Genomic DNA, 27,508 nt, shown 5'->3' with positions numbered 1-27,508 from the left:
CTTTGTTTCTTCTGAATTCCTTCTAAACTGGAAACTAATCTGCAGTCTTCAGTCTTTGCAAGACTTTTTCTAAGTTATTTTAAGAAAAGCTAAAATCAGCTAAGAAGCTGGTAACACAACCCTATTATTTCCTTTTTATTTTCTAAGATGTTTCCTGAAATAACAATGTAATGATACTAATTAAAGGAAAATATGCCATTTCCTTGAAAGGAGAGCTTAATTTAAATACAATTAAAATTATTTTAATAATTTACTATTTATTTATGACTGACTTGGATTATACCTACATCCCTTTTGACAAAGCCTCAGCCTGTAGACCAATTTGACATTTTTACATGTTCATCTGACCTGTTGTGCATTGACGACAAGACTCTTCAGGTTAAGCTAGCAATATTTTGAATTAATTAATTGGAAGTCTACTAAATGATCAGTCTGTGTTCTTCTTATTTCTTTGAAATTATTTGACGGACAGCCACCATCGCTGCCAGACGTGCTGTGTTGCTCCAATAGAAAACGTCATACTGTAGGCTACGCTGCAGTGCGCTTGGAATACAAGCTGTTCTGTGTTGACTATCGTCCATTAGCAATTTAAGCTCTCTGTCTCTTTAAAACATTCAGTGTGGGAGATGCATTGTGCTCCACCTGGAAAGTGCAGGCTAATTAGCCTAGCTTGCTCATGTTAGCACTGATTCCCACTATACCTTACTTTTTGTTCATGTCATTTCAATAGCTGTGCAGTCAATGGCAGCTCTCACACTCATCTCACATTAAAGAACGGAGCAGGGTCTAGCTGGTTTTAGCTGTCTTTCTTTAATGAGTCCAAATGTGCTGATGCCAAATTATCAAACTCAAAACTGTGACAGCGTGACCTTAGCACTCACCTGGGTGACTGTTTAGTAGGCCATTGGAACTGAAGTGCTGTAACCACAAGGGAAATGTATTGGTTTTATTACATTAGGGTTGTAAAAATGAGATGCAGTTTGTAGTTCCCTTTAGGCTACAAAAAGCAAACGATGTAGGCTACAGTATACAAAAATTAAAAGATAATACAGCATGGTGTAGTGCTGAGTTTCCAGTCAGGATGCTTTCTCCTTTGTAAAAGTCCCATCATTGTTTGAAAAATTTCAAATTTATTTGAAAACTAACATTATTAGTCAATACTAAAAATGAGTGCCCAACAGCAATATAAGGGGCCCTAGCACTGCAGAAAAATAAACTTTAATATTGCATTTCCTGCAGAAAATGCATAGGAATGCTGACAGCTGAAATTCATTTGAAAGCATTGCAGGAAATGCAGAAATGGGAAATGAATTGCCTGAAAAATCTGAAAGGCCAAATGCATCAACTGTACTGCTAAAAAGCCTGGAAGCTGATAAGTGAAAATGGCAGAGGTGGAAGCTGAACTGCATTACACAATGAAGCCAAGAGCTATTGCTAGAAAAGCTGGAAACTATACTTAAAGGGGACATGTTAACATATCACATTTGAATAGTCTCTGTAAAATATGCACAGGTCCACCAAAAAACACACAGAAGAAGGAAAAATTACAAAGCATTGCTGAAAATGCAGAAATCTGAAATGCATTACTGTCACCTGTTGCTCAAAGCGGCCACACCTTTAACTGTGCAGAATGTAAACTAACTTCATATAATTTTAACTATACTATTTTGTACTAGATGCTATTTTGTATAAATGTGGAATGACCTTTGTACAATTTAACTTAGAATGGAAGTTGCAAATTGTTTCTAAAAACAACAGTATAAATTATAATTATGCATATAATTATGCTATCCTTTATTTAAAATGTATGACATTGTTCTTCTTAATATGTAATTGTAAACATATTATGTCTTTTATGGTAGTAAATATATATTAAATTATTTTTTTATTACAATCAATCATTGCACAATTGGATTGTTTTATTTGACCTACTATTTCAAATACAACATAGGCTACAGCCAAATAGATTCCACCACTTTATCATCTATTAAGGAAATGAGTGAATGAATGAAATAAGTCCCGTAAATGATGAATTTAAGAACAAAACATGATAAAACTTTATTGAATTAACTTAGTGAAGAAAAAAAAAACTTAACTTTTTTAAGATTAATTTGCACAGTCCATGTGTACATGCATTAATATCTCTATGTCCACTGAATTAATTTTACCTGCCACTGCCAACAATTTACCCGCATCTGCCAGGTGTTTGTCAGACACTGCCTAAACTGCCAGGACACTCACAATGATGCACTGAGCTCCTCTCTCCTCCTCTCCCTCTCCATCTGTACGCATTCTTATCCCATTAACGCATTACTAACTCGACATCTTCCCTCTCCTGTAGTTTTTGTGCTTTCTGTCCCTTTCTGCAGGTATTTCTGCCCTTCTGGATCACTGATTGCAAGCTACAAACAGCCCCCATGTTCTTGCTTGACAGCCACACTGCTATATGCTATCAAAAGATAATGGCCTACAACTGCTATGAAAAGTGCAGTGAGTTAACTTCTGTTTCGAACTGGTGCTATATAAATAAAATTGAGTTGGTAAGTAATGTATTTATGCATGTGTGTTTATGTCCTTTCTAAGTGCCAGCATCAGAGCCTGTGAAGAGTTAGACATAGACAGAAATAGAGCAGTTTATGTAGAACTATTCTCAGGTCCCAGTCATTCTTATACTCACTGCCACAGTAAGACTGAAACGATGAACCAAGCAGAACTTATTTTAGCTTTATTCAAACTGTGATTATTTTATATTCTACAGATAACCAGAAGTCCATGAATTATGCATGTATTCAAATACTTCAATCAGTTAAAACTGAAATGCAAACTTAGTGGGGAAAAAACTGCTGACAAGGTCAGATCAACTGAATTTTCCTGGCAAATCTCTACATTTACACTTTTATCCAGTAGTGCCATCTACTGACTTCAATTGAAAATAACATTTTAATTAACATATTTATTTCTCATTGGATCTGATCAAATGATGGAACTTCATCTTCAGAATTGATTTGAATTTGCACTCAGTGCCATAAAGGCTGAGAAAATAGGCCTACATATCACTTTAATGTCTTCAGAATGGTGCCTGTGCCAGATGGTGATTAGCTTAGCATAAATAGCTAGCTTGGCTCTGTTTAAAATATGTTGAAACTATAAGCAAAAAACCCTCCTGCCAGCACTTTATAATACAATATCTTATATTGACTAACTATGTTTGCCAAGAAATAAACTACCCCTAAAACATTTTCTTTATGTATTTTTTATTGAGAGAAATACATTTACAATGTTACATCTCAATTTGTCTTTTTTTTATCCACACAGTGAACAGACAGAAGAAAAATAAAATAAAACAGCTCAAAACAAAATAAAGGTAGACAAGAGTTATTTTGCAAAATAACCTACAAATAATCTGTATTGTTTAAAATCAAGACAACTAGCTAACTGTCAAGCTAGTGTTCAACTGTTAACTGCTAATTCCAATTAAGAATCACCTCTAAAGAAGCTAACAGAAGATTTTGTTAATGAATTATTCATGAAGACCAGAAGCCAAATTTAATAAATCAGGTAAACTGTACATAGTTAATTTTATTAATCTGTCAGAATCCCCTGCCTTGATATCTGTATGTAAGTGAAAGTGTTCTGATTTTATTTCTCAGTTTGAATGAATGCTGGATGCCTGTTGCCATTTGGTTTTTGTCTGTTTGTGTGCTCCTGCTTTCTCTCACTCTCTGGTCTCTCCTTGCAGTGGAGTTATGGGCGTCACTGCTCCTGGGGTTGCGGCTCTGACCTCATCTCAAATACCCACCTGACACTAAACCGGCAGCAATTAAGGAAGAGCCTGATATCCATTTGCCGCTGGATTGTTGCGTCATCTACTATATTACTCCTGACTATCCAGCCTACTATTGCCAACCTGCTAGTTTTTGCCTGCTCGTATGCCACTTTGCTCATCCGCTCTGAGAGGGATAAGTGATCAACCGAAGTGATAAAGCTCTCTGTTAACCATTTTGTAGTAAACATGTAAAGAAGAACACTAAAACAAAGGCGGTACCTTCGCACACCCAAATTTTTACTTTGACTTTACCCATGTTTGCTTAAATCCCTTTTAAATTAAACATCATGATTGTATAGGCTTTTAACAATGACTTTATCATCATAGATTTTACAATAATGCCAGGATCTGGGCCTTGTTTCACAAAGATAGACTTTGACCACGGAACAGGAGGCAGGGCTCAGTACTTCAGCAAATTCATCTGTCAGACTCAGGATAGCTTCCTTAGTTAAACGAAACCAACCAAGGACGTCCTCATTGTTGTATATTTCTAGTGGGTTACTGCGTCCCTAAAAACTATTTTTCCTTCTCAGAACTCTCTCCACAATATCAGCAGCAAACCACAAATTATGAGCCATTTTCCCTTTTTTGGCTGTTTGTAATGTAACTGACTGTTACTGATGGTTACCAAGGTAACATAGGATCTTAGACCTAGCCTGGGGGTAAGGTGTCTAATAATTTTTTGGTCTAAACTTATTCAATCTTTGATTTTGTGAAACAGTCTAACTTGCATTAGACTAGAGCAAATTTCAGACTGGTCTAACACTACAGACCAGCAGAACAAATAGTGGTTAACATTGTGAAACATCACAATGTGGTTAGGTTTAGGAAAAAAAACATGGTCTGTGTTAAAATTACAATGTTACTTACGTGGCTTAACTTAGGTAGCGTTTCTTGCTTAACTTATGCAATTTACGCAACCTAATGTTGGATTTTTGTTTTACATTGGAAACAGACACCAGTCTCCTGGGTGAAAGTCCGGTTGATACACCCCAGCCACCTCCTTACTTGGACTATTGCACTAAGGGGCTCCCCAATGCGTTACAAGCTGACGCCAACAGGTCTTGACCATATGTCCAAATGTGATACTTGGGAGTGAATACATGTTGACGCACATAGGATAAAACTACACACTGCAAGGCCAGATGCTCATTTTCATTCCTGATTTTTCTATGTTGAATCTGTCCCGAGCTGCTTCCTCCATCTGCCACAGCTGAAGACAATCTCAGCTTGCCGGCCCTTGAGATTCTCCAGTTGTTCTTCTAGGTGCTCGGAGTAGTCCACGGTGTCCTCAAAGTCTTGCAGCAGGACCCTGTTCCCAAGCAGTCCACAACACTCCTTCAACCTCTGGTTGTCTCTCTGCAGGCTGTTGCGTGCCTGCTTAGTCTTGGTCAGCAGGCCCCTCATCCTGGCCACCGTGGCATCCACCTTGACCAGCTGCTCTCGCTTGGCCTGGACCTCCGTTTTGCTCCAGAACAGCTTCTCCTTTACGTTTGACAGGACCTGATAGAGCATAAAAACAACAACTAACTAACTACGCCTAACTGAAAATCATATTTTGTGAAACAACTACAGACTACTTTTTCAACCTACCTCCAAGCTGCTGCTGATCTTTTTCTGCATCTTTAACGATTCCTCATTTTGCTTTTCCGTGTGTTTTTTCAGCTCCAGCCTCTCAGCCTGCAACTGCTCAAACTGGAGCTTCAGAGGGTCCCTGGTGTGTTCCTCTCTGTTCCAAAGCTCTGCCTCCAGCCTGTGAATCTTGGTCCTCAGCTTGATGTGGTTGAGGCGCAGCTTGATCAGCTCGTCCTGCCGAAGCTGCTCTGCTGCCAGGGTTGACTCCACTTTGGCCTGAGCAGCTTGTTTACCCAGGCTTAGAAATGTCACAGCTAAATCACGCTTCAGTGCCACGAAAGCTCGCCATTCATTTTCCACCTAGGAACAAAGATGAGACAGTCTGATGACCAGCACACCATAACACACACAATCAACACTTAAGGCCAATGTATGCATCTGCGTTGAGTCTACTCCGTAACAAACGGCGTAGCCACGTGCTGTCATGAGCATTTATACTTGTGCGTTGGTGTCTGCCTCACTCTGTAATTACTTTCTATGTTCCACTGTGTTGAGTTGGTGTAAAATACTACAAACAATGGCAACTGAAACTGAGGTATCATGTTGGAGTTGGAGCTGATCGATGTTGAACAGCAGTTACTTTTAGTGAAACTGCTAAAATGCAAAAACGAGAGAAGGCGGAGGGAATGGTATGGATGGGTTGTGGCAGAACAAGGACAGGCCGGAAATGCAATGCTACTAAGCCAACCTACCAGAGTTCTTGCAGTCTGCGTCACCATGACGTGTAGTAACATTTTTGGGGAGGTGCGCGTCAGTAGGGCTCCAGTTTACAAGAAGGCTATGGTGGACCTACGGCATTGATTCAAGGCAGAAGTATAAATTGGTCTTTATTGGGCACGCTTAGGGTTTTTTGGAAGTCATATGAAAATGCAGGCAAGGACTAATGTCTGTAAGAGTACTTGCAACAGTTTCAACTTTATTTTCTAATAAGGTACACTGGGTTCCAAATGGTTTAAAATTTCACAGTTCTTTACAGACATTTTAGTTGTATTTTGCAAATTGCTTGTTCCTAAAGCATTACCCTGTTTGCATATTTCTGAGAGCAGTGTTTATATGATTAAGTATGCATGTCACATCCACCCAGCTCACTGCATAACAGCATCTGTAGACCCCTTGTACTCCTTTTCCTTAGAGAAAAAGGAGACCATTTACAGCCCCTGGAAACATGGTTTGAAATCTTAGGTATTTCTCTATTTAACATTGAATATCCTTTACTAAATAAGAAGCAATCAAAGTTGAAGTTAAAAAAAATACGTCCTAGTTATTATCATAGTATTATCATAGTTCATCATCATCACAGTTGTTATTTAATCTACTTCATCAGGGCTGTGTGGGTGTGATTTGATCAGATTTGATTGATAAGAGCTGGCAACATACTAGGGCTGAACAAAAATAATAAAAAAAAAAACTAATTGCGATAATTTTGACTGATATTGCAATTTCGATATGATTTGCGATAATCATTTTTACATCATTATTCTAATTTTCATTGAAAAACATATTTAAAGGTTCAATGTAGGTTTAGTGGCATCTAGTGGTGAGGGTTGCAAATTGCAACCAACGGCTCACTCACCACTCACCTCTCCCTTTGCAAGCGCGTAGGAAAAGCTACAGTGGCCGTCACGCTCTGTACACTCTTGTGCTAAATAACACGCGTGGTCTTCTGTTTGTTCAAATTTCACTTCTCTTCTTACTTCTAACAAACTGGACGACTACTACTACTACTTCTTGTTCGTGTTCTTCTTAACTATCCAACCTAGCGATGAAACGCATAACTAGGTTTGTCATGACAGTATTTAATTAAAAATGGTATTTTGACACACATTCTGCCTTTAACAAATATTGCGCCTCCTGCAATTTGAAAATTGCAGTAGGCTATATTGCGATTTCAATATTATTTCAATTAATTGTTTAGTCCTACAACATACACAGACAACCACACGACAGAAATAACATATGTGTCATGACATTCTTCCAACTGAGCCCTGCCCACTTCAAACCAGTAAGAGGAGCAAAAGTGAGATCAGAAATACAGAAATCTCGCATATGAAATATCACTCACACAGCACTTTTTTTTAGTATGGATAGTGACATTTTTGGGTGTGAATTTCCCAGTGAGAACTTACAAGATAATCAAAACCTGCTTATAATTCTATAAATAAGTATATTTTATGTTTCAATTCAAGTATTTACTTATTTGTATTTTATTATATGAATAAGTCCTTAAAATGGAAATGTAAATTTATGAATAAACTCATTTTGTTAGCGAAATGGAACTTTTACTATACATGTTACTTTTTCCGTATTCAAATTACACTTCTGCCAAAGGTGGCTTCTTGTAAACTATGCATATACTTCAGAAATATTATTACTTTCACTTCAGTTGATAATGCTGCATTGATATACTAATACATCACCTCTTAGATTAGTAGTCCTAAACTTTTATTAATGCTAGCCCTAATGTTTTTCTCCAATTACAATACTGCTTATCTGTTTTATTTATTTAGCTTATTCAATATTATATTCTTAATCTTGTTATATCATTTGATTATAATATTTTGTATTATAACAACACTTTTGTGCACTTTCCAACATAGGAAAATTTTTAAATTCTTTTGTAGAACAAGCTGCACAGGCCCTGACAATAAGACCAACCATGTCCAGCTTCTCCTGGGACTGTAACCTCAGCTCCTCTGCCTGCTGCTGAGCGGTCTCTGAGTCAGTGGTGAGCTGCTGCTTCAGGTGAGTCAGGAGGTTAATGTACTTCTCATACTCCTGCTGCTGCTCCGACACCGGCATCATCCTCTCCAGCTGGGCGTCCTCCCCGGCCTTCTTACGGAAATACTCTGCCAGCTTCATCTGCAGGTGGCCGCTGTGTTGGCTGGCTTTATCTCTCTCTTCACACAGCTCCTGGAGGAGCTGCATGTATTCTTCATAGTCGGTGTCGACTCTGTCTGCAGGAGCAGCGGTGGATTGCTCTTCTTCCGCCTTGTCCTCCTCTTGTGTAGGACTGGTGTTCTCTCTCTCCGGAGTCTGATGCAGGCTGGAAGGTCCACTGTAATCATGACTGTTGATCTCAAAAACAACACTCTCCTCATGGGACATTGGCTGTTCATTGACTTCATTTATCTTTACATCCAAGTCTTCACTTTTGGTGATGTTGTCCACACCAGGAAGCTCGTTTCTACTGCTCTCTTCTGCTTCTCCAACAGGGGCCTCTTCATTAGATTTCATTCTTTCAGAGTTTTCTTTATCAAGATCTGATGCAACCATTTCAGCTGGGACACCTTCTTTTTCCTTTTTAGCAGTAACAGGAGAACTGTCTTCCTCATTTGATGAATCCACTAACACCACCCTCTCTGTGTCATTCTTCACCTCATGTTCTGGTTTTTCGTCCATTTTTCAATAGTACCATAACCCCCAAAAGTATTATTTAATTTGTCTTTAGCTTTAGGGCTCGTGCACTTCTCAAGTCAATGAAAATGTTCGTTTTGTTTCGGTTGTCCTGGAAACTGGATTCGGGAGCCAATCAGAGGCGCCCTGAACCCTGCTCATGAATATTAACGAGCAGGATGTGAGTAGGTCGCGCTGCAAGGCTCGCGCTGCGCAGGCGCGCAGTTCTGCCTCCAACAACAAGAAGCAGGAGCCAGGCAACATGGCCGACCTGGGGAAGAAGTACTGCGTGAACTGCCTTGCAGATGTTACGAACCTGCGGCTTCGCTGCACCGACTGCCCCGATATCGAGCTGTGCCCGGAGTGCTTCTCGGCGGGCGCAGAAATAGGTAATCACCGGAGATGGCACGGCTACCAGCAGGTCGACGGCGGTCGGTTCTCTCTCTGGGGTCCCGAGGCAGAAGGAGGATGGACCAGCAGGGAAGAGCAGTCGCTGCTAGATGCCATCGAGCAATATGGATTTGGAAACTGGGTACATCACATTTTAAGTTACTTAACTTATAGAGTCGCTACTATACACTAACATACACATACAGTACTGTTATTTAAAGTACTTAAAAGCTGGCTGGTAGCGATAATAATAGGATAACGTTAACCTTTATGACAATGAATTTTCCCTGTAACGTTACCGTCGTAAAAAGTTGTACGACTGAGCATTAACACGATAATAACGAGCAGGATAAAAGCTCCCACAGTATTTTTATGCAGTTTAAATTGAAGGCACAACGAGGCTTAATGGTGTCACATTAAGAACAAGAGCTCACAAGTAGTAGGCCTAACCAAAAAAGAGTGCGCAACGTTAGTGACTTCAGATAGAGAATTGATAGCTTAATAAATGGGAAAATGGGTTATAACAGCAGCCAACTCACATCAAACAACATACGGACACTCCAGGTGGAACATAATAAATGTAACAAACTAAAATGTTTTACAAGGAACTCAGCTAAACTCAAATTTGGACCATACTCTAAATGTTTGCAGTGTATACTAATAGTGTTTGAGGTTAGGTAGTTAGTTGTAACCTGTTACCCTATATTGAAGGGTAACAGTTTATATACACCACGAACAAATATAAATCCCTGTAAATGGAATTTATGGCCTACATAACATACTTTAACATTAGACATTAGATGTAAGCTTTATGAAAACAGTGTTTTTTAACAATTACTTACTGATGAATTCTGTATTTTATTTTTTTCCTTGCAGTTTACTGGATAGAATTTTAATTTGATAGGGAAAATGCAAATTTCCCTGAAAGATTAGCTATATTTAAACCCAAGTGAACATTAATTCATCATTAGTTGAGTTGACTTTACTGCACTGGTGAGCTCATAGTGCAGGACAAACAGGACAACATTCAACACAGCAAAACATATTGAAGTACACAAAAAATACCATGAATATTAACATAAACTAAAAACAAAATGCACATTAAAGTGATAAAAGGTTACGATTCAAGATTTGAATAATGGCGTATTGAACTATGCTAAATACCAAAAAGAATTACCAAGTAAAACATAAGCCTAACTTCAATTCAGTTTTATTTATATATCGCCATTTCATAACAGAAGTTATCTCATTGCACTTTTCATATAGACAACACTGTTTTAGGCTGACAAATGTCACATTTCATGCGTCTTCATTAGAATTTATAGTAACTATCAACTGAATACTGTCTCTTTCCCTATTGATGGTATTAAATAACATATTTATCTCCTGGAAACTTAAACACTAAATTTTAAATTTTTTTTAAAACAAAAACAGTTCAAAGCTCAAATATATGAATTTAGATATTAAAGACAGAAAAGCACTTGAGTATTTGAATGATGAATGAATGAATTATATTGATGAAAATAATATTGATTATCAAATTCTTTTCTTGATTAACTCATTTATGACTTTTTCAGCACTACTCTGGTTTGTAGTCCAGTAAATAAATTTATGAACAGCGTACTGTTGTATTTCTTACACTGTGCTCATTAGTAACAACTTCCTATTCATGTTGTCTTTCAGGAAGACATGGCCGCTCACGTCGGAGCGTCCCGAACTCCTCATGAAGTCATGGAACACTATGTCACCATGTACATCCACGGGAACCTGGGTAAGGCCTGCATCCCGGACAGCATTCCCAACCGTGTGACCGACCACACCTGCCCGAGCGGGGGGCCCCTGTCGCCCAGCCTCACCACCCCTCTCCCTCCGCTGGATATCAGCCTGGCTGAGCAGCAGCAGCTGGGCTACATGCCGCTACGTGACGACTATGAGATTGAATATGACCAGGATGCAGAGAAGCTCATCAGCGGGCTGTCTGTGAACTATGACGACGAGGATGTGGAAATTGAAATGAAACGCAGCCACGTGGACATGTATGTACGCAAGCTCCGAGAACGGCAGCGACGTAAGAACATTGCCCGAGACTACAACCTGGTACCGTCGTTCCTGGGCCGGGACAAGAAGGACAAGGAGAAGGACAAACCTGGAGCGCTGGGAGTCATAGGCGGTGCTGGTGGCGTGGGTGGGGCTGGAGCTGGTAGTGGCACAGTTGGATCAGGTTCTATGGCAGCAGCGGGATCAGGTTCTGTTCCAAGTACACCCAAAAGAAAGATCACCAAGGAAGAGAAGGATCAGCGCGTCAGGCTACGGGGGCTCTGCCAGTTTATGGCCCATCGAGAATTTGAAGAATTTTTTGAGAACATGCATAAAGAGCGTGTGCTGAGGGCCAAGGTGCGGGAGCTGCAGCGCTACCGCCGCAACGGCATCTCCCGCTTGGAAGACTCTGCCGAATATGAAGCAGCACGACACAAACGGGAGAAACGCAAGGAGAACAAAAGCGTGGTCACTTCCAAACGGGGCAGCGGCGGAGGAGGCGGGCTTGGCTCCGGGATGGGACTCGGGAGTGGAGCTGGAGGGGGAGGAGGCGTTGCTGGAGGGTTGGGGGTTGGAGGCGGGATCAAAGAAGAGAGCAAAGATGGGGAGTTTGCCGCCATCGAGAATCTGATGGGCTTTGAGCTGCTGTCAGACAGGGAGAAGGTGCTGTGTAACTCTCTGAACCTCAGCCCGGCACGCTACCTGACTGTCAAAACCATCATCATCAAAGATCACCTGCAGAAAAGGCAAGGCATCCCGGCCAAGAGCCGGCTGCCCAGCTACCTGGACAAGGTCCTCAAGAAGCGCATTCTCACTTTCCTCACAGAAAGTGGCTGGATATCCCGAGACGCCTCTTAGTCGTCCATCTTTGGTCAGGAAGTCATAAGTTGATGAGCTGATAGCTGGCAGACTGGCAGAACTACTGGTTAGTCACCATTTTTCAAAGGTGACTATGTGAATATGTACATTGCAAAGAATGAAGATGACCCACTGGAAAATAGTATATTTTCATACCAGGGTTAGGAACAAAAATAAGCCTATATTTTTACATTTCGCCAGGGATAGGGGTGAAAACAACTTGTATCCATATTGTTACTAATGATGACAACTACAATGCAAACACGTATTTTGTAGTTGCAGAGATATTTTAGTGTATTGCAACAGGTTCAACGAAGATGTCTATGGAGAAATCTTATTTTAAATCCAAACAGCAACTGGGCAAAAGCCATTTCATGCTGGAAAGCATTACACTTCCTGGAAATGTTTAAGAGTAGTTATTTTGTGGGTTAGTGTTTGAACGTATGGCACTGATGGGTGAAATTATCATGACCTAATTTTGTCAGTTTTGTTAGGTTTCATCAGTAAAAGCTGGACTTTCCAGCAAGAGCCAGCTGTTTGAATATGCTGTCATTTTAAGGCCATCATTTCCTAGAAATTGTCATACACTATCAGTAAACTCTGATTTCTCTGACCTATTTTTTCCCTTCTTACTGTCTACAAGTAATTTAAAGAAGAAAGGGTTCAAGCATCATTTAGCTTTCTCTGGAAAAAGTACCTACTGCTGCCTGAAGGCAGTTTCTAGCGGAGCGCAACAGACATAAGACATAGAGCTAGACCAATAAATCAGCCAGGCCGATATATTCACTGTTACCTTATCACAAATATCAGTATTGGCACATATTTCGGCCACAAAGTAACAAAAAATATCAGTACAGAAATGCCAAAGAATATGTTAAGAGATCATTTAGAAAAAGTGTTTCAGGTAACACTTTTCAGCTGTATCTTGGTCGCATCTTGGTTAATAGCAGAATTTTAAGGATCCTAAAGGAAATCTGATCAAATAACCTGCCATCTGTCTTCACATTTGCAACATTGAAATGTTGCTAAATCCTGATGTGAAATAACCAAAACTGTTTAAACTTTGTTAGCAAATAGTGAGTTTATATAAGATCCTTTTTACTCATAGTGTGAAAGTGACTCAGGGTCTTTAATATTTCCATATAAGTATTAGCCTTAAAAAACTGTATTGGTCATACTCTGATATGAATGTTATTTACAGGTTTTAGTTCGCCTCCTGCCGTTAGTATGGAGGAGAAAGGAATTTGGCCTGGAAACCCTTTTAGTTCCACAGAAACAATGTAGTGCAGCTTAGCACAGCTTTAAATGTTTTACTGTCCGCATGGAACAACACAGTTAAAGAAGCTGAATGTTTAAGGGCATTAACCAGTGATACTCAAATGCCGATATACAGTTCCAAGGTTGTTATTTTTTGTGTGTATGCATGGTGGGCTAATATTACACCTCTTTATCTTTTACACTTTCTCCTCATTGTGTGCTCAGCAGCCCTATGGTTGACCACTTCACATGCACACAGCTTCCCACTACCTGCTCCCCCTCGGTTGCTTATTATTTTACATTACTTATTGTTTGTCAGAGGTAGCTTCACTTTGTCTTGAAGGCACTACTGTAACAGCAGCACTGATCACTCATTATCATTTTCCATATGAAGTTATTGAATCAGCTGTCGTGTGACGGCAGGAGCAGGAGCTCTGATATCCTACAGAAGAAAGGCATGTGAATGTGTGGATGTTACCAAAGTGGAATATGTGCTTGATTCATATTCCTTTGTCTTTTTTGGGGGGGTTGTGGGATGTAAGTCATGAGTGGAATTGGTTCTGTGGTGGTAGGCGTTGCCTTAAAAGTAGAGGTCATAAAGAGAATTGGGGCTCATCAGTCTTTCTTAGTTATATTTCATCATCGTGGTGTACCATTCAAGTCAAACACCAGAGCTGTTTTTTAAAGGTTTACTGGTGATAGTCAATTATTGCAAACAAATCCCATCAAAAGACCAAAACCAACAATGAGTTGATTCTACTATCACATTGTTGTCTGGTTATCCAAAGCCTGATACATCTTCTTCCTCTGTGCCAGGGCGCCATTGTTGTCCAAAATCTATTACGAACACATGACTGAGCCACACTGTTGCACTGGATGTTCATTACCATTAACAATAGTTTATTTTGACTCAGTCCCAGATACACCATCTTGCTGCCATAACCACTCACTAAAGCAACAAATGTGGATTCATCCGTGGCTTAAAATAGTCCCCACATCAAATGCACGTTTTCCTCCTGTTTGAGTAACGTTTGATTAAAAACTACAGTGACCAGCAGTTTTAGAAAATGAATGAGCCGCTACATTTACATGACCCCCTCTTCTAGATTTACGTCTTCCATAAGAAACCAGTGGGTTTGAGGGGGACTAATATTTTATTTTCATGGGATTTGTTAACAAGATAAATATTTAATATTACAAGCTTTTTAATAATAGAACCCTTTTATCTAAGTGTTTTTCAGTGAATTCAGCTTTTGTTGTGTTACTTGACGCTGGGCCTTAGTGGTAGATGATTTAGAGAACTGCTGACCTAAATTATGTGGGAAACGTATTATCATCTTTCCAACATTCGTAGTGCGTCACCGCCGGTGCATAGATCTGCTTCTTGGACTCTTTCTGCTGCACATTAATCCATTAACATGTTCCGATTGGAGTTAGATGTATTAGTCAGCTGTCGTTGGTTTATTGAAGATGCTGATTGAGCAGTAAGCCAAACATTTAATTTTGAAGCTGGGGGGGGGGGGAGTATGAGCATCCTGTTTAGCATTGTAAAATAAGACATAATAAGCATTTTTTTCAGGTCAGAGGTCAGCTCAAGATGCCGAAGCGCCTCTGAACCAGAATGTTCTAGAAATACGTCGCTAATTTCCAGGCTGTAGACCAAACAGCGATGACCTAGAACTGTGAGTGGAATTTGATGGTTCTCCTTTGTTTGAATATCACCTTTTGTTTATTCCTTTAGATAGATATATAATGTGATTTCTTTTCAATTCTTCTTTGAGATTTTGACAGTGGCATCGTTCTCCATGTGCCACCAAATTTTCCACGTTGTTCCAAAATTGCGTGTTTTGGTAAATATGTCTCACAGGAAAATATAGGAATTGGATTTTTTTTCAGTATGGGGGGTGGCAGGGTTATTTTTTATTAAGGGGATTTTGCTGACTTTACGTCACCAAATGTAAATAATTTTGTAAGATAAATTGGAAAAAAGGAAATATAATTACTGACCTGTGAAATGTACAGTATTTTGTGTCATGGACATTTTTATAGCTTTTGTAATAATAAAAAAAAAAAAAGATTTTGGATAATAAGATTACAAAGAAGAAGCATTTTCTGAAGCTTCGGGTGTAGTGATGGCATGCTGTTGAGCTGTCTTTAATCTTGTTACTGGTCTGATTCTGTAGAGCTGTTTTGTTCCGTTACTTTGTTGACATGACAAGGTATGTATCAAGATTTATTAAAAGTGCAAATACTTTATAATTCTAAATAGTCCTGTTTCCTCTTTAATCATTTGCAGAACGTGCAAACTTTAAAGGGAAAAACTAATCATATCACCAGCATGTTAATGTTATCCTTTATTTTTTCTTATTGTCAGCAAATTCTGACCAAATCATAACGGTGACAAACACTTTATCACTGCAGACGTCTGATGTAAAATAAACAAAGGGTTTATTTAAAATGTACAGCCTTGTCCATCTCAGAAAAGTGAGTACACCCCTCACATTTTTGAAAGAAATGATACTTTGCTACAATGAAAAGTAGTGAGTGTACAGCTCAGTGTAAATTTGCTGTCCCCTCAAAATAACACATCACACAGCCATTAATGTCTAAACCGCTGGCAAACAAAGTGAGTACACCCCTAAGTGAAAATGTCCAAATTGGGCCCAATTAGCCATTTTTCCTCCCCGGTGTCATGTGACTCGTTAGTGTTACAAGGTCTCAGGTGTGCATGGGGAGCAGGTGTGTTAAATCTGGTGTTATCGCTCTCACACTCCCTCACACTGGTCACTGAAAGTTCAACATGGCACTTCATGGCAAAGAACTCTCTGAGGATCTGAAAAAAAGAATTGTAGGGTATAAGAGAAGAACCTGAAACTGAGCTGCAGCACAGTGGCCGAGACCATAGAGCGGTTCAACAGGACAGGTTCCACTCAGAACAGGCCTCGCCATGGTCGACCAAAGAAGCTGAGTGCACGTGCTCAGCGTCATATCCAGAGGTTGCCAGCATTGCTGCAGAGGCTGAAGGGGTGGGGGGGGTCAGCCTGTCAGTGTTCAGACCATTCGCTGCACACTGCATCAAACTGGTCTCCATGGCTGTCGTCCCAGAAGTCGCCTCTTCTAAAGATGATGCACAAGAAAGCCTGCAAACAGTTTGCTGAAGACAAGCAGACTAAAGACACGGAGACCAAGATAAACTTATTTGGTTCAGAGGGTGTCAAGCGTGTGTGGCGGCAACCAGGTGAGGAGTTCAAAGAGAAGTATCAAGCATGGTGGTGGGAGTGTTGTGGTCTGGGGCTGCATGAGGGCTGCCGGCACAGAGGAGCTACAGTTCATTGAGGGAACCATGAATGCCAACATGTACTGTGACATACTGAAGCAGAGCATGATCCCCTCCCTTTGGAGACAACATGATAACGACCCCAAACACACCTCCAAGACGACCGCTGCCTCGCTAAAGAAGCTGAGCAAATTTACACTGTGATATATAAATGTACACAGGTTGTACTCTCACTGCTTTACATTGTAGCAAAGTGTCATTTCTTCACTGTCGTCACATGAAAAGATATAATCAAATATTTACAATAATGTGAGGGTGTACTCACTTTTGTGAGATACTGTATGTATTAGTGAATAAAAGGGGGGGGGGGGGGTTGCATTCTCTCGACTATTTTCAGCTATGGATTAATCTACATTTTGTACTCTAGCAAGTATTTCTGGCACCAGGAGTGGCATATATTTGATTGAGTCAAAAGAAACTGTGTGTGGTTATAAAGGAACAGTGCAGCAGTGTGGCTCGCTCAGAGGAATAAGATGTATCAGATTTTGGATACACACACACACACACACACACACAGTACTTGTTACTGCTGGGTTTGATCTTCATATGGGATTTGATAGGATATACTGCTTACGGGCTTTATTTATAGTCAAGATAATGTGTAAAACACTATTTTCATTGTTCAAATCTGTCTGTATGACAAAATTGATACAGAATCTCACTCAAGTCCAGTCTTGGTTTTATTCAACATTCAATACTGTATATTTAATCTAAGTATATTTGAAAAAAGCAATTTACAGTCTTCTCGTGCCAGCAAACATGAGAGAAACATTCGTTAGACTCTTGGGGTGGTTTTTGAAAGAAATATGTTGCAACTGAGCTTTCTTTTGTCACTGCTTTGATCAACAATTTAGAAGTCATCATGAAGGAATTTTGACACTCTTATTACTCTGTCGTATTTCCAGTTAGGGGATAATCGGGCTTTGGGTGATATATAATGTTGCCACTGATTCAGTACACTGGGCTCCAATTTAAGCATATTTGTTTACATTTTGGCAAAAAAATCTCTTACAGGTTCCTGTTGACAGTGTACACATTATGATTATTTTGCTACCGAAAACTCAAAAAAGGGGTAACTAATACCTTTATTGCCTCCATGAGCTGTCACAGCCACTGCTGCTGACAGTGTACATACTACAATAACTAACTTTGCAGTACATTTATATTTTTTTTATTTCAAGGTGTGTGTAAAAGACAACACTAAACCAACAAGATTTTATCAGTTTATTCTGATTCTGTGACAGTTTGGACAAAAGGTCCATAATAATTATTCTAATTGTTTACATATGAAGCTGTTCATTGTCCAGAACTACTGGCATCCAGATATTACCGGAGTCTGACAACATCCAAATGAACAAGAGAAAGAATGTATAGGCTTTGGGACGTCCACCTCAGTACAAAGTAACATCTCAACTTTTCTTCAGATCCTCAAGTACTGTTCCTTGCTTTCTTCCCACAGAATGAATTTAAACCTCACAAACAAGAAAAGACAACTGAGTAAAGTTGAAGACTGTTAGGGTTTTAGGGCCAGCAGTTCAGAATCAGAATGGCTAAATTTGTGGATATTTGACTTCATAGCTCACCAGAAAAACTTAAAATTAGAGGGGTTTATGATCACTTGTTACTTTTTTTGTGAAACATATTTCACCTGCTTATCTTCCAGTTAACAATGAAAGCCTCTGCATGATCCGGTGAGTTCTCTTCCCATCTCTGTGAGGCACCTTAGGGTGGGGGGTAGGGCGAAGACAGACTTGTGGGAAAAGGGTGAATTGACCAGTCTCCTTTATCTGAGGCCATCCATTCTGCAGCCAAACAAATCCCACTTTGTCATAGTTACATCATCATTTCTAGGGGGCTTTAGCCACTCCCACCAATGCTGGCCTGAGGGTGCGGCCGTGAAGCTTGTAACCCACTTTGGTTACTACGGCAACGGTACCGGGCTCCTTGCCCTCTACGGGGGCGTGGAAGAGGGCCTCATGCTCGTAGGGGTCAAACTTCTGGTTGTCTGGGTTGAGCTTGACCAGGCCGTGCTTGGTGAACACCTTCTGGATCTGGACTTCGGTCATCACCAGGCCGTCGTACAGGTTCTTCAGGTGGGGGTTCTGGCTCGTCACCTCCTCCTTGGGCACGCTCTCTGTTGCCTTCTCCAAGATGTCAGCCACCTCCAGCAGGTCCTTACAGAAGTCCTGGATCCCTGGTGATGGAAGGAAGTTAGAACATTATTCAGCATGCTATAAATCTCTGACTGCATGTCATAAATATGACGCATCTATTCAGTCTGGTCACCTAAGTTTCCACATGATGACACTTAAAGACTAGGAAATGTATATGCTCTTCTACGTAACGCTAACCCTATTTTAAGCAACCCTAACCCTCTAACACTATGAAACTGCTGAATAGTGGCCACAAGTGACAATTATAATGTATTATATCGCGATAATTATTACAATTTTATTGCCAAGCCCTAGGTTTACCTATGACATGCTAACATGAGTTAACACAGAATTAAGCCATGAAGTCAATGAAATGACTCAGTAATGTCAGTTACACAGCAAGTTTATTAACATTAGCCACCTTAAGCTACAGGTCATACCAGACCACGCAAGCCTGCAGTAGCTAAACCCCCGAGTGTATTTGAGATGGTGATATTTCTTCTTTCAAAGGTTACACTGTCTCTTTAAAGTCAGAAGCAGGCACCTTACCTATTCAGTGACAAGCAAAGTGTGGTATAATATAAAAAAATGTGCCTGCAGAACGTAAGTGCAGGAATGGCATTTCAAAGGACGTTTTTCTGAAGTTTTTGTTTTTACTGTAGCTAAAATAATAAAAAATAAAACATTGCCAGGTTGATATCTGACATTTGCAATATATAATACAGAACATTTAGTACCCCCAGTATCCGAAATCTAGAAATAAAAACAACTAAAAGTTACATCGCCTCACTTTAAAGCTTATGTCTAATAACAGGAATTAAGAAAAAATTACTCTAATAACTTCCTAACACTGAAAAAAAACCCTCACAAGCTTCTTATAAAAAAATTTATCAGGTGCATTCTGCCATTCAGTGCAACAGGTTTTAGGTAAAGACACAATTTAGTCAAAAAGGCTACTGTTGCCCATTTGTGATATCTGGTGGCTAGAACATGCAACAGCAGAATATTGTCTCTATTACACATTATTCTCAGTAGGATTTATTCATGGTTAAGAGCCCAAGTTTGGTGGTGGATCCTGTTGAAATATAGAAACCTGTAAGAGCTAAAAATGGAGAGAAGTCTTTACCGTATAATTTAGCATCTTCTATCATCTTCTGACTCCTTCTCCTGAGGTTCTCTGTGTCTGCTAAGGCCCGCTTGTACTTTTCCTGGAAAGAGCACACCATGGCTTAAAAAACACAACAATATGCAATGAAGTTCTGGCTACAAACTGTGATTAGCTACGATGTCTGTTAAGTACTTTTTTTTAAAGGTGGTATTGATAAAAAGGGAACACAATGTCAAACAGTTGTCTTCCATTTACAAATGAATGCTGTGTGCAGCCACATTATATAAGATACTCTTCTAAGACCTTCAATTTGAGATATCGTTAGTTTAGCTTGAACAAAAAAATAGCTCATCTGTATATAAATTTGTGGCTCAAACCACAATGAGGAATCTTTCCAACGGCCAGCTCTCTCATTGCATCCATTTTTTTAAAATCAAAATAGGGCTCCTGTTATTTTATTGCCAATTAATCTGTCAAATCTTTTTTTCTATTAATCTAAATTTATATATTTTGTAGGATCTCCCACTTACATGGATGTAGAAGCTTCACAAACATGGTTATGGTCAAGAAAATAATGCTTTCTGGCAAGTTCTTCATACTACTGTCATTATAAGATTAATATCAGAATAATGCAGTAAAATGATTTAATAGTTCTCCCTGCATGCTCAACTCAAATGACCATGCTCCACTGGAAGTGACCCCATCTGCAGCCATCTCTGACTTACTGTCATTTCCTTGAGCTGCTCCTCCAGCTGGGTCTTCTCCACCAGGGCTTTCTCTGCTGCAGTCTGCTCTGGCTTTTCAGCCTCCTCCTCTGACCTATGACCATTCTTCTGCTGGGTGGCTGTGCATAACAATCGCGGACACGCCCTGGGTGGGAAGGACACATAACAACAACAATAATAATAGTAATGCCTCACTTGCCTTACTTAATTATGTTATGACCAATATTCAGACCTTGAATCAAATTATTAGCCTCTAGCGTAGGTACTCTCACTATCCAGGCTTACATGGGCAAGTCAAACATTTATCTGCTGTTTGCTAACTATTTCAGCCAACTTATTATTTCTCCTCACATACAGTTTACCTTCAAAACATACATTATCCATCTGTGAGATAAAACAAACAGTATGTCTATTATCACGGCTTGAACATTGTCAGTTGCCTACAGATATGTGCATGTGTATACAGACGTCTGTTGACCTGAGACTAACAGTCAGTTTAATGTAAATTAATTTGCAATTTTGATAGTTACTATAACACTGCATTCGTGAAGAGTAAAAAACTGATGGATCCCGCTGAAGCAGTGTACACAGTATAGTACTGAAAGATAATAGTGTCCTCAGCTAAGTGAGTCACTAAATTGTATGATTATATACTATATTGTACAATATATGCATTATATGGTAGGGGGGAAATTATTAATGAGTGGAGAAATATAGCAAATCTGTTGCTCCCATTCAGAAGCAAGGCTCACTGAGTGCTTTGAGGATTAAGACTGATGTGAATTATTCAATGTGGCTTTCACAGTCACAAAATCCTAACATAACTCCTATAGGAGATTTTAGAGGAGGATATTGATCCCATCTGCAACTACTGTAACGTTACACATTATTTTACTTCTCCAGAAATCAGGGTATTTTGGTTCTTTGTCCAGACTTGCTAATTGATACCACAGACAGCTTAATTAGCCTAACACTACTGTCAGAAGTAACATTACTTCCTAAGAATGTTATGCAACTACCCTGCGTGACATTCACTGATAAACGCCCACTTAGCACATAAGTTAGCTCAACAAGTGTAATTTTGTTAGAATCATTTGCTGTAAGTAGTAGAATAGCCTACTTATGTCATCATACAGTGTACCTACCGAGGCATGACGCCAAACTCCATTCACAGATTATTCATTTCTGGTAAAAAGAGTAAGTCGCTCGCTAACGATAAAAGGAAACGTCAATATATCACTTTTATGAATAGAGTTTAGTTCTCTCCATTCAAGGAAATACTAACCGAAGTCAACGCATTATAACACGCTCTTTAGCTAATAAAAATTAAAAACCTGAGAAACACCTAGCAAGCAGCCTGAAAGTGAGCATGTCTCCCTCTCCTCATCATTTAACGGTATGCTACGTGACGTTATGTCATCATCCTGTTTCTGTCATGCTGGCAAAGACACACGCTGGTTAGGCTTTTTTTTTTTGCCAGGTTATCCCCAAAACACACGCCTCAATAGTCATTTTAAGTCTGTATTTATTTCTGTATAGAATGAAGGACCACGGTCGGTTAACGTTAAAGATAACGTCGCTAGCTGCTTACTAAGCCGTACACTGAGATGACAGGAGCGCTCCACCAAGCCGAGCATTGCTGTAACAGGCACATTTCACTCAACACAGTCGATAGTGAAGTAAGTTACCTTATTAGCGCAGGCGAAGCTACACATGAGTAGCTCTGTCTCACTGCTTGTAGACACCACCGCGCCATTTTCCACTGTGCTGTACTGCTGCTAAAGCCTCCTTGCAACACACGCCGAAGACCCACAACTGTGATGGCAGCAGCGTGAGGTCTGAACCAATCAGGAGCCAGTCAGAAGAACACATCTTCCAGTTGACCAATCAGATTCACAGAGGAGTTGTAGTTTGGTTGAGTAGAAGTTAAAGGTGAATGTTACACATGTGACCAAGGACATTTTTTTTGAAAAGCTTTATCTAACAGAAGGTTACTCCTCCCTTGGTTATTCAGCTCGAGTCGTGTTGTAATATTCTACTGACATGGGGCCTCATTTATAAAACTGTGCGTAGGGTTAAAAGCTCATCACAGCCACATACTGGCACACGCGTTTAGCTCTAATGCATAGGCAACGAACATGTGATAACAATATATGAAACTATGCACTTATACTTGCTCGACTGAGGCATCAAAAACGGCATCAGTGTAAACGCCATTTGCCCTACTGTTCACCTGATTTATGAGAATACATTTTATAGCATGCATTGGTTAGGCTACAGATCAAATGAAATATAATTTCAGATTAAAGTGTAGAACATAGCCTATTTGAGGTGTTCTTTTGCAAAAACAGATATCTGTGTTTGTGTTTATTATCCCAAATCATGGTTCTTTTTGTGTGCAGGGAGTATCAATCAGACAGGTGTTGGGTTGTTCTGGGACAGAGGGACTCCATCAAGCCTCTTAATGTCAGGTTGTTCGTCCCCCCAGCGTTTATGTATGTAGAAAGGCAAACACTCAGGCATGAACAGGCAAATAAATCTCAAATATGCATACATACACACACACACACACACACACACACACACACACACAAAGTTACAGCAGGCTCCCCATGCAGAGCGAGCATAATTAGCACACTCGTTAAGCTCATCTGTATCTCTCTTCAAAGGAGATTGATGCTAATGGTTAGGATTTAGCCACTGGCACCAATTAGGCCAAAAAAATATCCTAGCTGGAGAAATTAATTTACAGCAAGTCAAGGGAATAAATGCATTTTATGCCCCTGCTCTGAGCACAGAATCCAAAACGAATGCTTTCATTTACTCTCATGTCAAATCAAGTTCTGTTTCATCACGTTCAGTACCTGCCTCCTGGTCATCACATGATCCTGGGATTTAAAGGAGAACAAAGCCAACTACCAAAGGCTTCATTCACTGGGCCCCATAAATGTCTGAACCAAATTTCATGATGATTCATCCAACAGATATTTCAATCTGGACCAACGTGGTGGTCTGACTGAAAGGTTGACATTGCCGTCCCTACAGCAAAATGCAGCTAGTGTGGTTTTTCAGGTTTTACTGCCGAATCTCGTGTTACCTCTGACAGAAATACAGTCACTGGAAAAGGAAGACGGTGGGTTTAGATTAAAGAGCATCAGACCTTGTGATGATCCACAATCCAGATCAACCGGACCACAGCAGTCACGCTTAAAGTTTAAAGGAGAGGAAAGAGACCCGGGACAGGAGCCATGTTGGCCCAGCTTGGACTTAAGGCTGCTGCTAAAGGTGCGGTTTGGACGAAATAGGACTCACGTTGTCCAAACAACGGAATTTAGCGAGACTGTTGTGCCCACATCTTTACAGAGACCTGCCCCATCAGCATCCAGGATCAAGCACCTGGCTGTTGGTCCGTGTTCTGAGCTTTCAGAGCATGAGGACTCCGGCAAGATGAGAGGAGGTGAACTCTACATAGGTGATGCTAGGTGTTCAAACGCAGTCAAGATGGACACTGTTTCCCAAAAGTCAGACTTTTGTGTGTTGCTGCTGTTCAAAACATACACAAAAAAGATGTTCTGGTTACATTGTAATACACATTTAATTAAGTTCTGTGTGTAGCAACAAACTTTATTTTCGTTATACAACCTTGTGTTGTATAATGACAAATAAACAACATTGAACCTTGCACTTTGCAAAAGAATTTAGTTGACAAAATGTCTCCACAAGCTCCATTCAACTTGATGGTGATGGTATCACACCATCTTCCCCAGCATATAGAGCAGTCGTGGTATAGATGTTCAAATTACTATTCCTTTGAGGAATTTTGATGACATTGGCTTTACTTTTTGTTAGCTGTTAATTCAATTCAAAATTTAAAAATTTTTTTCATACATTTCATTAAATAAGTTAAAAAAACGGTAAAAGTTGTTTTTGTTAATAAAAAATAAAATAAAATATATAAAATATAAAAATTACATAAAAATAAATATTAAAAATGAAAGTAAATAAATAAAACCGTAAACAGCCCATGAATCAGGCCGCTGTAGTGCAGACGCTAAGCAGAAGAGTTTTAGATACAGATCCAAACTGAGAGAGGCAAGGAGCTGCTAAGTTAGTCAGCAATTTGCCAATCTCAGCTCTGGCAGCTTTACACTTGTCTTCCAGCCCTGGTTCCTCAAGGAGGAACTTCAGAGTAGTGTCCACCACCTCTGGCACCAGGTTTTGTATTTCTGGCTCACAGAACAGTTGCAGCACAGGAACTAACTCTGACTGGACAACATAGTCTCTGGGCTGCTAACCAGCATAGTCTTGCTAGTAGACAGAGTTTCAGAATACCCCGTATTTGATTGAACATAGCACAAAGACAACTTAATAAATGTTGAAGCTTGAAATTTTAATGTTTTTTTAAACAATTAAGCCCATTTTGAATGTCATGCCAGCAACAACTTTCAAAAAAGTTGGGACAATGACAACAAAAGACTGGAAAAGTTGTGCAATGCTACAGGCATAGACCTGGTAGAACATCTCACAATTAATAAGGTTAACTGGCAACAGGTTTGTAACACGATTGGGTGTAAAAAGAGCATTCCAGAAAGGCTGGGTCTTCATGAAGAACTCTGTGAAAAACTGTGCTGCCAAATATTGCAATCATTTAAGAATAATGTGTATCAATGTAAAATTGCAAAGTATGCAGAGATTTCATTGTCTACAGTACATCATAACATTAGGATTCAGAGAAACAGAAGAAATCTCTGTACTCAAGGGACAATGCCGAAAACCAATAGGCTATTGGACGGCCGTGGACTTTAGGCCCTAAGACGGCACAGGGTTCTGTAGTGGACATCACTGCACAGGCTGAGGAACACTTCCAAAAACCAGTGTCTGTGAACAGTGTTTGTTGCTGCATCCACAAATGCAAGCTGTTACTCTACCATGCAAAGAGGAAACCGTATATAAACCAGAACCAGAAATGCTGCTGCCCTCTGTGGGCCCAAGCTCATTTAAGATGGACTGAGGCAATGTGGAAAACTGGCCTGTGGTCTGACAAGTCCAAATATGAAATCATGGACCTCACGTACTCTGGACTAAAGAGGAGAAGGACATCCAGTTTGTTATCTGTGGCCAGTGTAAAAGGCAGCATCCGTGATGGTACGGGGGTGCATTAGTTGGAACAGGTAACCTGCACATCTATGAAGGCATCATTAAAGCTGAATGATATATACAGATGTTGGAGAATCATATACTGCTAAGTAGAAGCTGTCTTTTTCAGGGACAGCCTTGTTTATTTCAGCAGGATATGGGGTTTCAATGTTTTGCATATGATTACATATTGTTTCTGTTTACATTTCACACAGCATGCCAACACTCAAGCTTCCTCCCACCATCCAAAGACATGCAGGCTGGGTTAATTGGTGTTTCTAAAATTGTTATTAGGTGTGAGTCTGAGTACAAGTGGTTGTTTGTATATGTGTGGCCCTGGGATGGACTAGCGACCTGTCTGTGGTGTACCCTGCCTTTCACCTGATGTCAGCTGGGATTGGCTCCAGCCCCCTGCGACCCTGTACACAGGATAAGAGGTTGACAATGGATGGATGGATGGACAGTGACAGCATGCCAACTTTTTTTGGAAACAGGATTGGACTTTGCTTCCATTGCAAAGGTATTTGGTATTCACCTTGCGCTAAAGAGGCTCTTTTTCAATTCCTTTGCCCTAATCTTGATGACTTTCCAGGCTGGTTTCCAGCTCTGAAACTTCATAAGATGTTCAGTTTTGCCCTTGACCTTCTTGTCACAGAAAATACAATGATTAGGAAACAACAAGGTATAGTGCCTTCAGATCAAACTGTCTGAGATTTGTGCAGGCATAGGGAGTCCTTTATCGATGATGATGATTCACCACTGTGGAAGCGTTTGATGCTTGTAAATTAACCAATGAATCTTTTAACAGTTTTGATGAAGCCAGTTGTATCCAGTTGTGTCTATAGGCAAGCCCTCCAATGCCAATGGTCTCTCGTCACAAATATCCTTCATACATTAGTGTGATGTGACAACTTGCTTTGCTCCCCATGCATTTTACACTACGGTGCACTGTGCAGTCATATTATTAAGGAAAAAATATGCAGATAATTAATTTGAAAATGCATGAGATTAAACTATGTATGGGCACTTAGTACTTAAGGACTCAGATCAGGTAGTGAAAAAACATGACTAGGAAATCCTTCAACAGACACAGTTTAATGCTTTCCAGGAGTCATTTTGTGATCTATTGATTTCTGTTGCCGTTTGTCTAGCGCTTCGGTAGCACTGTCATCTCACACCAAGACCAAGTCCAAGCAGGTCAATTTAATGCAATTATTTTTGTCTTGTCCCCATGACCTTCAGCAGGATAAACATTTATCAAAAATGAAAGTTACTTTGCAGAGAAATGCAGAGGACATTTACACTGAGATTATATTAATATTCCAACACTAATACATTTTTTCTTAGTCAACATTTTGTATTTTAAATTTGAAATTTTGAGAGGAAGGAATTAGAAATCTCCACTCCAAGTTATCTATTAATCTTTTATAACAGTTTTTATGAACCCAGTTGTGTCCAGTTGAATTCTAGATAGGCAAGCCCTCCAATGTCTACCATGTGAAGGGTATTTGTGGGTGAAGGTGCTGCTTCAGAGTCTGTTATCGCAAGTAGCATGTATATATGATCCCCTCTCCCTTTGTTCCCGCTTCAAGGCATTGAAGGAAGTAAAATTACCATGTGGAAAGTTTTTACAAAAGTTGTGCCCTCTGAGGT

The 27,508-nt window shown here is 39.9% G+C and overlaps 3 protein-coding genes across 3 annotated transcripts; 1 reads left to right on the top strand and 2 right to left on the bottom strand.

The window, feature by feature from the left end:
- Positions 1-3,299: 3,299 nt before the first annotated feature.
- Positions 3,300-9,084, bottom strand: ccdc96 (coiled-coil domain containing 96). The gene is made up of 3 exons (XM_038730844.1): positions 8,117-9,084; positions 5,420-5,761; positions 3,300-5,329 (listed from the first exon to the last, which is right to left on the bottom strand). The coding sequence occupies exons 1-3, from the start codon at positions 8,858-8,860 to the stop codon at positions 4,997-4,999; spliced, it is 1,419 nt and encodes a 472-aa protein (XP_038586772.1). The 5' UTR covers positions 8,861-9,084; the 3' UTR covers positions 3,300-4,996.
- Positions 9,070-15,657, top strand: tada2b (transcriptional adaptor 2B). The gene is made up of 2 exons (XM_038730843.1): positions 9,070-9,386; positions 10,928-15,657. Exons 1-2 carry the CDS (start codon positions 9,117-9,119, stop codon positions 12,137-12,139), a joined length of 1,482 nt encoding a protein of 493 aa, XP_038586771.1. The 5' UTR covers positions 9,070-9,116; the 3' UTR covers positions 12,140-15,657.
- A 2,285-nt stretch (positions 15,658-17,942) lies between these two features.
- grpel1 (GrpE-like 1, mitochondrial) lies at positions 17,943-22,562 on the bottom strand. Its single transcript, XM_038731802.1, has 4 exons — positions 22,408-22,562; positions 20,720-20,864; positions 20,013-20,094; positions 17,943-18,927 (listed from the first exon to the last, which is right to left on the bottom strand). Exons 1-4 carry the CDS (start codon positions 22,473-22,475, stop codon positions 18,581-18,583), a joined length of 642 nt encoding a protein of 213 aa, XP_038587730.1. The 5' UTR covers positions 22,476-22,562; the 3' UTR covers positions 17,943-18,580.
- Positions 22,563-27,508: the final 4,946 nt, after the last annotated feature.

This window comes from Micropterus salmoides, unplaced genomic scaffold (assembly GCF_014851395.1).
Source record: "Micropterus salmoides isolate LMB-PRFRI ecotype aquatic unplaced genomic scaffold, ASM1485139v1 Ms_hic_scaffold_2, whole genome shotgun sequence".
NCBI classification, from domain to species: domain Eukaryota; kingdom Metazoa; phylum Chordata; class Actinopteri; order Centrarchiformes; family Centrarchidae; genus Micropterus; species Micropterus salmoides.
The sequence above is the reverse complement of the archived record's forward strand: the minus strand, read 5'-3'. Positions and strand labels throughout refer to the sequence as shown.